General features: G+C 37.7%; 1 protein-coding gene across 1 annotated transcript in view; it reads left to right on the forward strand.

Moving 5' to 3' along the window:
- Positions 1–15,634, forward strand: part of DNAJC1 (DnaJ heat shock protein family (Hsp40) member C1) — a 97,859-nt gene that overhangs the window by 77,965 nt on the left and 4,260 nt on the right. The window contains exon 9 of the mRNA XM_084511951.1: positions 6,589–6,708. Within this exon, the coding sequence (XP_084368077.1) occupies positions 6,589–6,708 (120 nt within the window). The remainder of the gene's footprint in view (positions 1–6,588; positions 6,709–15,634) is intronic.

Below are 15,634 nucleotides of genomic sequence, written 5' to 3' on the forward strand. Positions count from 1 at the left end.
TTAAGTCACTGTTTGCCACTTTTTCTGTCAGATGACTGATCACTACTGTTTTGGAATATTTGCAACTTTCTGAATGTAGTCATAACATTAAAAACTGCCTTACTGCTTCACGTAGCAGCCGCTTAGCTTGATTTGTATTGACTTCTCATCCTCTTCCCCTCCTTTTTGTCTATCAAAACACACATTTTTCTGTGTTAAGATACAGCTTATTATATGAATAGTGTGGCAGCACCACATAATACTATCAGTGGTTGCCTGCCTGCAAGAGGTTAAGGAAACAATAAATAAAATTATAAAATTACATATATATTTATATATATGTAAGCTTATATATTACTTGGCTCTGGTGAGGCCAAACCTCAAATAACATGCTCAGATTTGGACCCCTCACTACAACAAGGACATCGAGGTGCTGGAGCATGTCCAGAGAAGGGAAACGAAGCTGGTGAAGGGTCTAGAGAACAACAAGTCTTATGAGGAGCGGCTGAGGGCTCTGGGGTTGTTTAGCCTGGAGAAAAGAAGGCTCAGGGGAGACCTCATTGTACTTTACAGCTACCTTAAAGGAGGTTGTAGAGGGGTGGGGATCGGGCTTGTCTCCCAAGCACCAAGTGACAAGAGGAGGGGAAATGGCCTCAAGTTGTGCCAGGGGAGGTTTACGTTGGATATTAGGAGACACTTTACTGCAAGGGTTGTGTGGCATTGAAACAGGCTGCCCAGAGAGGTGGTCGAGTCACCATCCCTGGAGGTCTTCAGGCAACTTGTAGATCTAGAACTTCGTAGAACGGTTTATTGGTGGGCTTTAGTACTAGGTTAAAGATTGGACTAGATAATCTTAGAGGTCTCTTCCAACCTGAATGATTCTGTGATTATACCTATATATAGGTACATATATGTACCCCATATAGGTACACAGCTTAGGAATGAGCTGAACAATAATACTATTTTGACCCATATTAACTATGAAGTTTCTGAATAGATGGAATTTGCTTTCCTAAAAACACAGGAGAGCTGTAACATTGACAGTATAAATTTATGAAGATATTTGAATTTGGGTTTATAAGTTGTTTAAATTCTCATCGTAAATTTATAACTTTCTATTTTTCATTGTTTAAAAATAGTCTACTAACAAGATTATTTAAAATTATTATTTGATTTAAAAATAATCTACTACAGTTAGGATGAATGAACAGAGTGCTTGAAGGTTTTCAAAAAATGTCAAACTTCTGTATCATCAACGTGATAGTCAGTGGAAGAATCTCAGATATACCTACTTTACTGGAATTATTATTCATGTCTCCAACTAAAAACTGAAGATAGCTGCTTGAGTGGGGAAAAAAGCTTCAGAAAGGGGAAGGCTTATGTGGAAGAGTGTAAGATTTGAAACACAAATGCAAATCCATAATAAGGCATGCCCAAGAACTCTGAGGAACATCTTGTTAAACGTGTGAAAAATTATTACTTTTTTTCAAACAAAATAGATGCGGGAGCACTGCGAAGGATTTTATTGAACTAGGGGATTATCAAAGTAAGAAGCAATTTCAAGAATGCTAGGGCTAGAAGTCCTTTTCACCCATGTTTACTACAAAGCATCTTAGGGAGCTGAAAACATCAGATATAGGAGGCAAATGAGGAGGAAATATTTTAAGGTTGAAGCATTCATCTGAGGTTGATAAATAAAAAAAAAAATGCTCCTTCACTATCAGTTGATCTAAAAAGAACTCTAAAGCTATCTAACACTGCTGTTAATATTTTAGCAATTACTTAAAGGAGTGTTGCAATGAGAGATGGAAACAGGATACTGATTTTTGGACTTCATTTTGGATTCTGGGTAGTACAGACTGGTGAGATAAGTTCTATGCCGGGTGATTTTTTGAAATTACAAAATGAATGGTATCAGTATGTGCGCCGATTTAAAAACAGTAGTAAAAACAAGCAGAGTTCCATTGTGTAAATTTATGATTAATCCTCCCTTGACTGCTGTGTGCAGTTTGGCACATAATTTCACAGAGGTTATATTGGAATTGGAGAAGGTTTTGAAAAAGGCATGAAGAAAGTATCGTGCACAAGATGGCTTTTACATGAGAAATCAGCTCAATAGGCTTGGACTCTTTAGCCTAGAAGAAACAACTTACAGGGAAATATTTTAGAGGGGTATTTTGAATGTTGTGATGCGGAGGTGAGTAGACAGGGACTCAAAACCAGGAGACAGATGTTTTCAAAGCTAGCAGGAGCCAGGTTCAAAACAAAAAATGAGGCAATTCTTTGCGTAATGGCTAGTAGATCTGTGCAGCTTCTCATGAAGGCTGTTTCACAAATGCAGAAATTTTAGATAGTTCGGGAAAGAGTGGACAAACCATTGAAAGAGAGATTCATTGAGGGTTACTAAATAGAAAAAATGAATCAGGCTAAAGAGATTCCTTAATCTGAAAATAATTGGAGGTAGGGAAATTGTTAGGGAAATTATGGTTAACATACATGCTTGCTTCCCTCTGGCTGTTGGTATCTGCATATGGCCCCTCTTTTTTCAAAGAGAGGGGGACTGGAAAGGATAAATGATAAAACGGAGTCCTCCTTGTTATCACAAAGTATATGTTAAAGTTTTCTGCAGTTGCACTCCCTGAGCACTAATTATGAGCTTGCTGGCCTAGCTTGGCCATTGGTCTGAAACAGTAGCTGTCTTTTTTTTTGTTGGCTCACGTAATAACAATTGTCCTAGTAGAAGTTGGATTTGACTAAGAGCTTTGAAGGACCAAAGGGTTATGCGAACATGTTGTGGCTTTGAATATGAATTCAGATCATTAATAATTTAGCAGATCTTTAGAGTTTTAGCAGATCTTAAGTGTGCAGCAAACAGCTGCATCACAGTATCAGATGTGTATGAGATAAAAGAACAACTTCAGATTTAATACAGGTAAAGCAATAAATTTTAAGAATACAAAATAATAATATAAGAATAAGACAATACGGGTAAGAAATTAAATCAACAATCCTTTTTCATCCTGTTCTGATGGTTACTGGGTAGAAGCACCACCTACTTGTAGGTTAAATGTATGCTGAATTGCAAAACTTTGGGAGTTCACTAGAACCCTTGTATTACAAATGTATCCACAGATATTTTTAAGTACACACTGCCTTAGGGTTCATTTGCAAGATCTTTATCTAGATATGCTCAAATCAGTAAATTACCAAATTTAGATCACAGAATCACAGAATTGTCTAGGTTGGAAGAGACCTCAAGATCATCAATGATATATAGCACAAAGTTCTGGGCAAATTTAAAACATTTTCCAAACTTCCGTATAACTTTCATTTTAATCGAAGAATTTAACAGTGTCTTGATGACAGTCTAAAGCTAAAATTTAATCTAACAAATCCAATTACTTCTTGTTGTCAAGTCAATGTAAATACCTTTTAAACTTCTTTATAAACTCTAATACTAACCACTTCCCAATTCTATCAATAAAATAGTGTGAAGTTTTTATATTTAACATTAACAGGTCTAAACATATCACTCTGCTTTCTTGCTAACAAATGCTTTGTTGTCTAAAAATCGGCTTTTCATGTCATTGAAAATATAGCTTCTCTTATTTTTTGAAAAAAAAAAAAATCCTAATAGTGTAAACTCTGTTATGCTGAAAGAGATGGTATGAACTTGCTAAGTGCTGATGCATGCGTAAGTGTGGTGCTAAACAATAAACTGCATTCTTATTTTTGCTGTAAAAGGTCCAGAGTGGTTTGGATGAACTAATCCTCCAGTATTGCCAGTTATGTGTGCTAAACCATGTTAAGGGATTATTATTTAAGGGAGTGCTATGATTTTTTTTGTGTGTCCACTTGTAGTATATTTTCATTTTCAAGACGGTAGAGCGTAACTCTGTACTTTTTATTTTGTATTCAGTATGGGAAGTTAATCCCAGAACGGGGCTTTTTTGATGCAAAATCTGAATGCTTGTGTAGTAACAACAGCTGTCCCCTCACCATGTGGTGTCTTCCATTGCTTTACTGTAGAGATGAATTTTGGCCCAGTGTTTCAGTAATATTGGACACACATGGTTTTAGGTGACAAAGCAGGATGTTTATGCATTTATTTGACTCTCGCAGTTACAGTTTGCTACAGATTAGAACAGGGAGAATACATTCACACCATGACCACCCTCATAGCTGCTTTTAGTAGTTGGATCACAGTAGGCGCTGTTGCATCTAAAGGCACAATTAACTGTTGCTGAGGAATTGCAAATTCACAAAAGCTCTTTACAGCTTTAGTGGTTACGGGTGGATTTCCTAAAAGCTTTTTCAAAGATTTTCCAAATTTATAGATGTTTCAGATCTTTACATTCTGGAATTGTCAGCTTCAAATAAGATTAATCAGTTGATATTTTAATTTAGCTAATGAATTCTTGTGCTGTGAGTTGGCTATATAATCAGTTTCAGATCTACAGAATGATTACAGTATAGTCTGTTATTTAGGAAGATAAAATTACTTCTGTAATATTTACAAGTGGTTAGTAAAGTTTTTGAGCATGGAGAAAAACCCTTATCAAGAAGTCTGAAAATGCAGCTTATCAGAAAGCTTCTGAAGTGTGCACATCTCTGAAAAGATCATCCTGATTTCCATGTGTAATTGCTTAGATATGCTTTGGATGTGGTAAGAAAGAATAGCTCTGAATTTACCTAAAATTAAAAAAAAAAAAAAAAAAAAAAAAGTTTTAATACAGATTAAATAGAAAATTACAGTAAGTTGCTTATTAAGGCTAATTTTGAGATATGAAGTTTGACTAATTTTTTGAACAAAATGCTTTTAACCAAAACGCAGTAAGAATTCATTATTCAAATGACAGTGATGAAATTTTCATCAAGTAGAACGTTACCCCAAAACTTCCCTTCAAAAAAATCTCAGGGAGATGTCTTAGAATAAAATATCACCTTGCTTAATACAATACAAGAAAGAAGATTATTGAGCCATGTGGAGATGTGCCATGTATTTCCCATTTCTTCGATAGGCCATCGTGTAATTGTATCATTATGCCTGTAACGAATGAGAGATCTATGGCGCACGTTACACACATTATTTAAGCATCTTGAATTATCTGCAATGACTCAAATATATGCTAGACTTGTATTAAAAACTATCCAAATATGAATGTCTGAGGCTTTCAGCATTGAAGAAAGGACTACATGGATCCAAACCAGGACGATTGATGAAATCCTTGCTACTATTGGCTATTATTTACTGTCTTTTAAGTGGCAGGTTGTATTTATGCCAATTTATCTGCTTCAGGGAACACTCTTGATAGCAGAACAAAGTGAATAAAAGTAGTTTGCTTTGCAAATGAATGCAAATGGTGGAGCCTTTCGGGAAGCCCTTTAACAGGAGCAATGCACTTTGATTATGAGTGAAGCTGCCATTTGGACATGGTGAAAAGAGCACGCTTGAACCATTGATTGGGGGAGACAGTAAAAAGTCAGGAAGGGCCCAGTTAAGCTCGCAGTGCGGCAGGCGGATGTCAGTGTGGTTAGAGCACAGTGGGAGAATGACAGGCAGGATTAGTGTCAGGGAGAAGCTTTGCTGTAGTTGTGGAGATGGTCCCTGGGGTCACTCACCTCTGACTGTTGTTCTGTGCTGATGGCTCTGTAATGCAAACTGCTTGATATGTGCTGGTCATTATCGGAAATGGTGATTAGAAGAGGTATGTCATAAGGAATTCCTTAAAAATAAATAAAACGGCAAACTACGGATTGTAACAAAGATTCAGCTCTGCAGATGTCGCCGAAGATGCTGCAAATGTCAAAGATGGTTACTGTGTCCTGCCTTCTGAGGCAAGCAAGATTTCATGGCTTAAGCTGCTGTAATTGTGTGCTCCCTTGCTTTGTTCACTTTCATTTGGCCATTATGAGCACGTTTTTTTTTCCAACAGATAGTCTTATTGTAGTTAGAGTGCAACATTTCAGTATGTTTTGCTTGTTGGATGGTAGAAGCATCCTGTTTGTGGTGTGACTGGGGTTTTGTTGCTGGGTGCGTGGGGGTTGTTTAATAGTGTTAGTGAATATTGGAATCAACAGATTTCATTCCTGAATCATACAAGAATGATTAAACATATGATGATTACAGTGACTAAAAGCTAAAATAACTGTTCTGTTAAGAAGCTTCTTGAAATATAAAAATGAGGATTTTTTTCTTTGTCTTTGCTGGTAAAATCTTGCATGTGAAATTACAGAAATTACAATTTTTTTTATCATAAACTGTGATTTAATCGTTTATGAAAGTATTGTTGCTTTTACTTTACTGCAGTTTTATAGTGTTTATCCATTGTATAAATATGCTAATATAGATTGAATGAATTAATGTATGTAATATACAAAATGCATTTTTTGCATGGTAAGCATTTTTAATACCTTACTGTTGGTCTGATGTTCTTATGTATTTTCGGCAATAAAACAGGGAGATAGTACCTAGATATTTGAAACTATTACATTGTAATTTTTTTTTTACAAGATTTGATTAATTCGTGTGGATTTTTTCCAGTATATTACCTCACAGAAATATGTCCAATATCCCAGTGTAATGAATGTTTTACAAATGTTTTACAGGCACCTGAATGGACAGAAGAGGACCTCAGCCAGCTGACAAGAAGTATGGTTAAGTTCCCAGGGGGGACCCCAGGTCGATGGGAAAAGATTGCTCACGAATTGGGTCGATCAGTGGCAGATGTGAGTTCACTCAGATTTGCATTGTAGAGAGAGTGACAAACCAGAACAAGACAGGCAGTGTAGAAGGCAGACATATATGGGGGCTGACATTGTCTTTTGAGAGAGGCTACAATCCTTTTAGGACCTGGAAGTGAACCATTAACTAACTATGCAAGAAGCAGATGTCAGCCAGTTTCTCGCTCCGCAATTAACAGCTGTAACTGATCAGCTGTATGGGGGATTCTGGTGCTTGGAGACTCGAGCTACTGTAACCCAGTAACAGCCAAACAATGCCACTTCGGGGTTTGTAGGAACCCCCTTTGACTGCAAGCAAATATTTGTGGGTCTTGGTTAAAGATTACATTGCTGTTTCAAGCCAGTCCTTAAAAAGCGTAGATGAGCTAATGGTGTTTAGACAGGTGGTTTCCATTAATTAAACTGAAATATCTGTGCGAACTGTAAAACAAGTTATACATATGATACTGTTTCAGTCCGTTTTTCTAGATTATAGCATGGGCAATAATACTGTGTAAAATGATTAATATCCTTGTTAATTCATATTTTATAGTATTGTACCACATATCAAAGAAAGCTTGTACTTATGGATTTTAAGTGTTATGATCTTAAAACCCTTAGGGGCTAGGCTGTAAAAGACTTTTCCTTTTCAAGCAATAGATCACTAGAACATGATGTAGTGTCTGCTGAGGACCATTTGAAAGCCTTTTCAGCTGACCCTATTTTATAGGCTTTGGAGGGGTTAATGAGAATAATGTTTAAATCCGTTGATGTACGTTTTGAGATTAGATATTCTTCATTTATTATATTTCAGGAATTATCTTAAATAATGTGAAACAAAGCCTCAAGCTAGAGTGAAACGTAACCCACTATAACCTTCTGGGCAATTTGAATGCTTAAGTGTTTGGTTTTTTTCTTATTGATACAATCACAAAAATATGTTTTTAGACGTTATTTTTAAAGATTTAATGCATCTGTAGAGTTTCATTACTCGTTTATACTGGAAAACGAGCCATTTGCATTCCTATCATTTTAGAACAAGACAGATTATTTGCAAGTAATAAATGAAAGTAAGCAATAAGTTACTAACCCACTATGCAAATGGAATTGATTCCTTTTTTTGTTTTTGTTTAGTGTTATTCATCATAATACTGAAGTGGAGTGACTGTAAAAAGCTGCTATATTTTCCTAAGCAGATTTTAATAGCAAAATATTTCACATGACTTGATAGCATGCAGTGTGCATGGGATAGATCTTTGAGATTGCCTTCCAAAAGGGTGAATTCACTGGTTAATGACAGTACAGACATGCGGAATATTTCCACATTATGCCCATCACAAAGCTAACGTCATCTTGAGACTTCCTCTTGCACCAATTTTCTGCTTTCTTCCTCAAGGCAGATATGAAAATGTTCTTTACCAAGAGTCCTTTGCATAATATGATATATTTGGACACCATACTTGCACATATCCAGTGCTGGAAAGAAAAATGAAGCTCGCTTCTTCCATGAGGTGCAAAGTTTTCAATGGCATGCTCTTCTTTTCAGTGAATTGGATAGAGAAATGAAAGAAAGGTCTGTGCTCTAAGAGCTGTCTTCTGGTATGAACAAAGGAGTTTTCAGGGATTTTCGTTTGTGGAGAAAGGTCTGAGTGTGATCCTTCTTTACTGCCAGTAATGAAACTATATGATTAATGCAAGTGTTCTCCACACAATTTTTAATTTCTCTAAAAATTTCCCACTGTTGATGCTAGGTCAGCTTTCCTAATGTAGACTACGTATTAGTGTTTCTGCTCCTTTTATTATTGCATTGCAATCTGCAGTCTGCACTTTGTTAATGACTCTTTAAACAGTATGAAGCAAATTTGTAATGCCCAGAGTTTTAGCACTGCTTCTTTCACATGTAAAGAAGGCCTGAAAAGTTTGTGTTTCTTGCTTATTTCCAGAGATTTGTTCTTGGAAAAATCTTCCATGATTTTGCTAGAACATTACTGTGACGCCTTAGAACCCAGTTTGCACATGTCCAAACAGTAGCCTCATCTACGTAGGAAGTACTGCCCATTGAATCTTTCATATTGGCACAACTTCCCCAAGATCTTTGTCATTCAAAGTTAAATAGACATTAATTAAAGACAACAGTGCAATGCCAACAGAAGTTGTGCTTTTCGGTTGCTCATCTCTTTCTCTCCTGGAGCAGAGGGTGTAATAGTGTGTTTTATGGACCCCCCCCACTGCATGAGGGATGCATCCATCCCACCAGTTTTGCAAAAGTCATTAGTTGTTCACTGTCCAAATGAAGGAGCTCATCAAATAATTCAACAGGCTGTGTTCTGGACGTGGTGGTGTTTTTCACCTGACCTGTCTGAAGAAAGATGATGGAATAGCATAACTACTTCTTGAACTTGTTCACTGTTTGTACCTCTTACAAAGCTAAGAGGAACTGCATATATAGTGGAAGATGAGTAGAATTCAAAAAGGTCAGGACAAAATGAGAAACAATATGCAAAAAACAGGGTTAGAGTTTGCGATAGGCAAATGAAACAGGCAATATGTGCTAGTATGCACAGCAAAATGGTGATCAGGTTCACAAATAAAAGATGCCAAACAGCTAGGGATAGCTTGTGAAAAGCAGGAGGGATGCAGGGATTGCAAGAGATAATTAGCTAGATATGGGTCAGCAAATGGCCTTTTTTTTTTTTTTTTTGGAAATGGGCAATCATCTTACTGAGAAAAGACAACTAGGAGGATGGTAAACCTACATATATACATCCTTGTTTGGGTCCAGTTTTTCAGTATTGCACTTAAATGTGTGATTCCATACAGTGACCAGAAAAGAATAACCATAGCAAGTCTCTAAAGTGTTACCTACAAGAAAAGCCTGTGAGGGAATTCATGTGGTTGAACTGAAATAAAATATGACCTGAGAATATAAGTATTTGACTATGTAAAAAGAGAACCGTTAAGAAGGAAGGGGCTATATGCTCTGACTCAGTTTTATAGGGCAAGAAGTAATTACCTGAAATTTTATCATAGACTACATTGTTAGACACTGAGGGGCAAAGAATTAAAATGGATAGTAAAGCAGTGGAATAAGCTGCTGTGGAGTATCCAGCTCTGAAGGCCTTTAAAAGCCAGGTTAGACAAACATCTGCAAGAAACGACATCGATACAGTGATTCTGCCTGAGGTTAGGTCCTTCTCTTCATGCAGGCTGTGATTAGACTAGCAAGTGCAAGCTATCTAGGAGGAAAGGGGGAGGAAACAAAACCTTCCTACAATTGGAAGCATGTGTGAACTCTCTTTAAAAAATGTAAAATTAAAGCCAGATAGTGACTATATATAGCTGGTTAGTAATCACTGCGTATGCCTTAGCTTGACGGTGCGTAAATTCAGTAATTCCGAACAAGTAATCTTTCAGATGCTTTTTCTTTTCTACTATTATCAAAATCAATTGTGTTTTTTTTTTTTCTGGACATCTAAGTCTGTTCATTGTGGGATTTCTCGAAGTACTTCACAAATAAGAATTGCTATAAGACCTGTTATCATGGTATGTCCCCCAGCTTCCCTGTCCAAACAGACACATCCACACAACCTGATGCAGGACAGTGGCAAAGTGCCAGCCAAAATCTGACAATAAGCAGCTGTGTCCATGCTGTAGTGCATCTGAGCCCATGCAACTCTACCGTTTCTATTCATGCTGTCTCATCTGATACCAGCATGAATATCTTTGCAACGTATTCCTGTGATCTTCAGCTCAGTTAAGCTTGCAACTGTGGCATAGACATACTGTGCGAAGACTTGTTACTCCAACTTCTGTCATGTTGAGTACAGGCTATCTGTTATCTTATCTCTCTCAGGAAAACACCCTTTAACAGCCAATGAGTAGGCAGCCCAAAACCGATGAAGTTGTGCTCAGTTAGTTTAATGATTTAAATTGCTAATTTTCATTTTAATATGTGGATATTGGGGATTTATCAATCTTCTCCCATAAAGATAATTTTCAACTGCCTTAGTGTAATGAAATCGTATTGCTTTCACAACTGAAAGCTTCTACAGCTTTTTAAATCATTTTTATTGCAATTGGCTGGTGGTATAAATTAGATTTTCAAGTATTTTGATTATGAAAGGGAAATGGAGTTCAGTTAACTCTAATCAGAGTTCCTGCCGGCTGACCTGGTTACCTGTACCGCTGCTCCCTGCCATCCCCTGAACATCTGTTCTTTGACCCATTTTCCTTGCTGAATTTGTTGCTCCAGGGTTAGTTCTCATTCCTGTCCTCCAATACTTAAGGAAATAATTGGCCTCTTAAAACAAAATAAAAAGTTGTGCTTGAATTTCCTAAGCACTGGGAACACTCTATGGTATAAATTATGAATAGAATTTCAAGACTACTATTTCTACAAAAATTACATTGTTTGATTTGACAAACGCTGAGCCTTATGAAGATTTATAAGGATTGTTAGCTTTTGCCGAATTCAGAGATTGAGAAAAGGCACTTAGATGTGAAATTGTAACAGTATATTTTACTTGACAATGCCTCCTTATAGATTAAAAAAAAAAGAGTTTAAAAAAAATATTTGCTGAAAGGCATAAATTAATTTCAGTAACTACAAAGGACATTCAAATTGTAAAAATAACAGAGGAAGTAAAAGCTGTCTGGCATGCCAAACAGACTTTAATGTGATTATTAGGTACAGGTTTTTTAAATTAAAGGCAAAGAGATCTCAGATTTCATACTTGTGAAGTAATATCATTCACTTGTCTTACAGGATTTAAACTGATTCTGTTTGCTCCTGCAGTCACTAATCTCGTGCACTTGTGTTGCAAAAACAGGCTGATAGGGATTTGCTGCTTGTATGGAAAAGGACTGAGGTAGACAGCAAAAACAATAGGCAGGTGTAGATATGTGAGCAGGCATTCGGAGTTTTCAGGAGACCTGAAAGCACAAGGTTTGGAGGGAGTGCTTATTTTCTGATTATTTCCCATCTCTCCAGACAGCAGTTTCAGCCTTTAAGTCTAAGTGCGTGAGTTCATACGCACTGTGCTTTTACATGTCATTATAAAAGAGATCTCTTATTTTTGGCAAATGCAAGCTCATTACACTGCCAGCAAGAAAACACCTACATGAGAAAAGATCCATATGTAAAAGTTAATGAATTTATTAGGGTTTTTCTTTGCTCCTGGAGATTAAGTGTTTTCCTAAGTCTGTTTTGTATTTCATTTTATATCCTATGCATGTGGTACCTCAGTGACTGTGATCTCCAGTGGTGGCTATTCTGAAACCGTCGCTCAGCTTGCATATATTTATGTAATCAATAGTCCTTTCAGATGCTTATTGAAGTATAAAGATCTACCTCGGGATCAAGGTCCAAAAGAGGTTATGAATATCTAAGATGGGATTTAGATGGTATGTAGGTCATGTAGATCCCTCAATCTGAGAGTGAAATCTTCAAAACACCTGTCTAATCCCACCGACGCACCAGAGTGTCTGTTGATACTTGGTGGGAAGGAAAAGGGAGTTGCTGTTTATAATTCCCTCATTGCACAATTTTTATTTTATTTTCTTATTTTTTACAAGCTCTTCTGTACAGGTGGCCCTGTTTTTGCAGAACTGGGCAGCATGGTACGTTTCATACCCAAATGCAAAACAGATTGATTTCCTCCTTGTGAAGCATGGCCAGAGCATTCCTGCCACTGAAAGGAGAAAGCTTTTTACAGAAGCCAGTGGGACACCAGCTTTAATTCAAATAGATGTCGTATGGAAGGTCAGGCCCGTGCTGCTATAACTTTTGAGTGTGGCTTGAATAATCTAATGGCCCACGTACATCCTGGTGAGTTGGGTTTGAATTCCACTGCAGAATTCAAATCTTCTGGCTCTCAGGAAAGGTAATGCAGTTTGCATCAGCAGTGATAAAATAGGATGTCCAAGCAGTTGTTGCAAAGGGCATTGGAGCCTAACCCCTCTGTTACCTGAGTATTAATAGTACTGAGCTAAAGACTCACAAACATGGATTTCAAATGACAAAACAAAAAAAACCATGGTTCGAAGTATCCAACATCATCCCAATTGTAGTTGCTGAGTTCTTTGTGTCCTGAAAGGAGGAGCAATTCTTCTGCTGTTGCAAATTAACTATTTGGGTACTTCAAATGGAGAGCAACTGGTGCTCTGAATCCAGTGATTTAGGCCAAGTTTGCCAGTTTCACAGGCCACATCTTTGACTGCCCCGTAATTGCACACACAGCTGTTGGGATTTCTGCTGTAGCTACCTCCGCTCTGTCTGCCGTGGCAAGGTTTGGAGTCGCACAGCTTCAAAGCCCGTAAACGTAAGAAAACTATGCTGTTGGAGGCTGTCAGTGGTGGGTCTAAGGAAATTGAGGTAAAATTTGTAACACGTCTCTTGGTTCCTTCAAGAATAAAAGCGTGTTGGCCTTAAATTCTCATACACTGTGTTAGTATTAAATTCAAGGTGTAATTTACACAGCGGATAAAGACTGGTTGTGGTTCACACCTCTGGGACAGTCACTACCAGCCTGCTGAGCATACTGGTGGGAGCAGTGTCAACGCAAAGGTGCATCTTCTCATTGGCAATGCTTCATTTCTGGAGATCCAGAAAGTTGTAAATAAGGATATTGGTTTAAAAAATAGGCAGAATGATTGGGCTTGATCAAGTTTCACCGATCTATTAAAACTGGAAGACAGTTTTAGCAGTCTTTTAATAAATTTACAGGAAGGCAGTTTATAAAGCAACAAGTTTTGAGTCTACCACGTGAAAGTAAAGGAATGGGTCATTATTGTTGGCTGACGTGGGTCAAACAGCTCTTCAGGTAGTTGTGGTTGTTGTGAAAAAGCTGCTTAGATCCAGAACAGCTCAGTGCAGCAAGCGGTGTTTTGGCTGTGAGAAGGGAACTTAAAATCTGGCAGTTCATCCCGTGCTGTTCTGAAAGGTAAGATCGACAAGGCCTATTTCTTTGACAAAGCCAGGAAAGAACTAAAAATCCTTCCGCGTCTGGTTTTCCTGTATGAGAAAAATGTTATTTTAACTCAAATTAGACTCACAGATTCGAGAACTTTCTCATTGCTGCATACTAGGTTGAACTACTTGAAAGGCTGTATCCATTTTTTTCCATTATTCCTTAGATTTTGACTTTTTCACACAACAGAAATAGATGGAGAGGAGAGCATCAGAAAGGCAACAAACAACCGGGTGAACAGAACGCTGCTACAGAGACAGCAAGCTGAGGATAGAGGATGATGAGAAACTCTGGCAGCTTTAGCAGTGAACTTCTATTTTATAATTTTTATCTTTTTTGTATATTTAGAGAACTTTTGCTTAGGAAGATGATAGTAGTAGGAAAGAATTGTACTAGTATGTCCAGCAACACAATATGTCACCCACGTGTTGCCCTTCTTTGCATCTGGGAAGCCAAGTGACATGGGTTGTCTGTTTGTCCACTGATGTTTTCTCAGAATGACGAGAAGGCTGTGCTTCTGTAATTAGCTGGTGATCAGAACTGATCAGAACAGCATCGTATTCAGAGCAGGAAGGTAGACTGCCTGGAGAGGATTGCCTGGAGAGAGCAGAGTGGTGCCAGAGCCCCGTGAAGCCAGGGAGCCAGCAGGGCCAGCTAACGCGACAGCGTGGTGGTGGCTGCGGGGGAATGGAGCTTCATCTTCTGTGAGCGGGCTCCTTCTGTCTGTTTGGTGTCAGAAGGATCACTGTGCCAGACTTCACAGGGTTTTCGCCCTACATCTGTCACAATTCTGTGCTTTTTTATGCCGGCATTCAGAAAGGAGGTCATGTAGAAGCAAACTATTCCTGTGGTCCCTTTCTATACGTCCCAGAGTAAGATGCTTCAATTTCTATCTCAGTTTGATTGCTTGCAGCCAACATTTTTTTGTCGTCTTCTTTTGTCTAAGAAAACATTTCATTGTGCATGTGATTACCTGACGTTGTGACTTCTGTTATCCCTGGCGGACTATGAGGATGCCTAGGTGATTTGGGCATGGAAAAGATGCAGTTGGTTCCTTTGGAATAATGCAGTATGGCTGTGCAGTGGTAAAAATCCTTGCAGGAATACAAGATCTGCCCTCTTCTGTTTTAAATCAATTTCACAGTCTTGATCCTGATTATTTAAAGTGTCCCCAGACCCAGGTTTCCTTAAGAGCTGACTAAGACTTTTGTGAAAGCTGTTGTCAATAACAGGATTTTAGTCCAACTTTTCACAGCAATGATAAAACTCATAATTCAGTACAGATTAAAACTATAGTTTTACAGCTTTGTGTACTTGAAATCAGCAATAATAATTAGAAGCATAGTTCTATAACTGCTCCGTACTTTGAGTAACTGTACTTCTGAGTAAGTTATCTGTCATCTAATGAAGGAGTAATAAATCGAAGCAAGTTATAGGAAGAAATGGAGTAGAGAAAGCAGCAGAGCAACTTAACGCTTTTCAAACTAACTGATCAGAAATACCTAGTAGATAATACAGCTCACCACAACTTTAAATTAATATTAGGGATGTCAGAAAGTGTGGAGGAACAAGCACCAGAGGAATCCGTAAATGTGAGTAGCATGAGCAATGATTAAACTCAAAACAGATCAAACTGCAATACAGATTTCCTACATGCCATAGGACGGATTCCTAATGATCCCTCATAGGTCAGTACTGACAGGTTATGATTCATCCAAATCATCCAAAAAGGAGAAAGATGAAAAAAAAAGGAAAAAGAATAATAGATATTTCATCTTCTTACATAACCTGTGAAGGATGGTAGTAAAGCTGTTAGTAAGAAGCTTGATGAGTTAAGTCAGCTGAAGGTGCTTGACCAAGCTTGTTCAGTGTTTGATATTGTAGATTCCCAATATCTGAACCATACACGCGGTTTTTATTTTGGGATTACCTGATGGATATTCAAATTGAAAATCCACCAAAAA

The sequence above is a fragment of the Aythya ferina genome (assembly GCF_964211825.1).
Source record: "Aythya ferina genome assembly, chromosome: 2".
Taxonomy (NCBI): domain Eukaryota; kingdom Metazoa; phylum Chordata; class Aves; order Anseriformes; family Anatidae; genus Aythya; species Aythya ferina.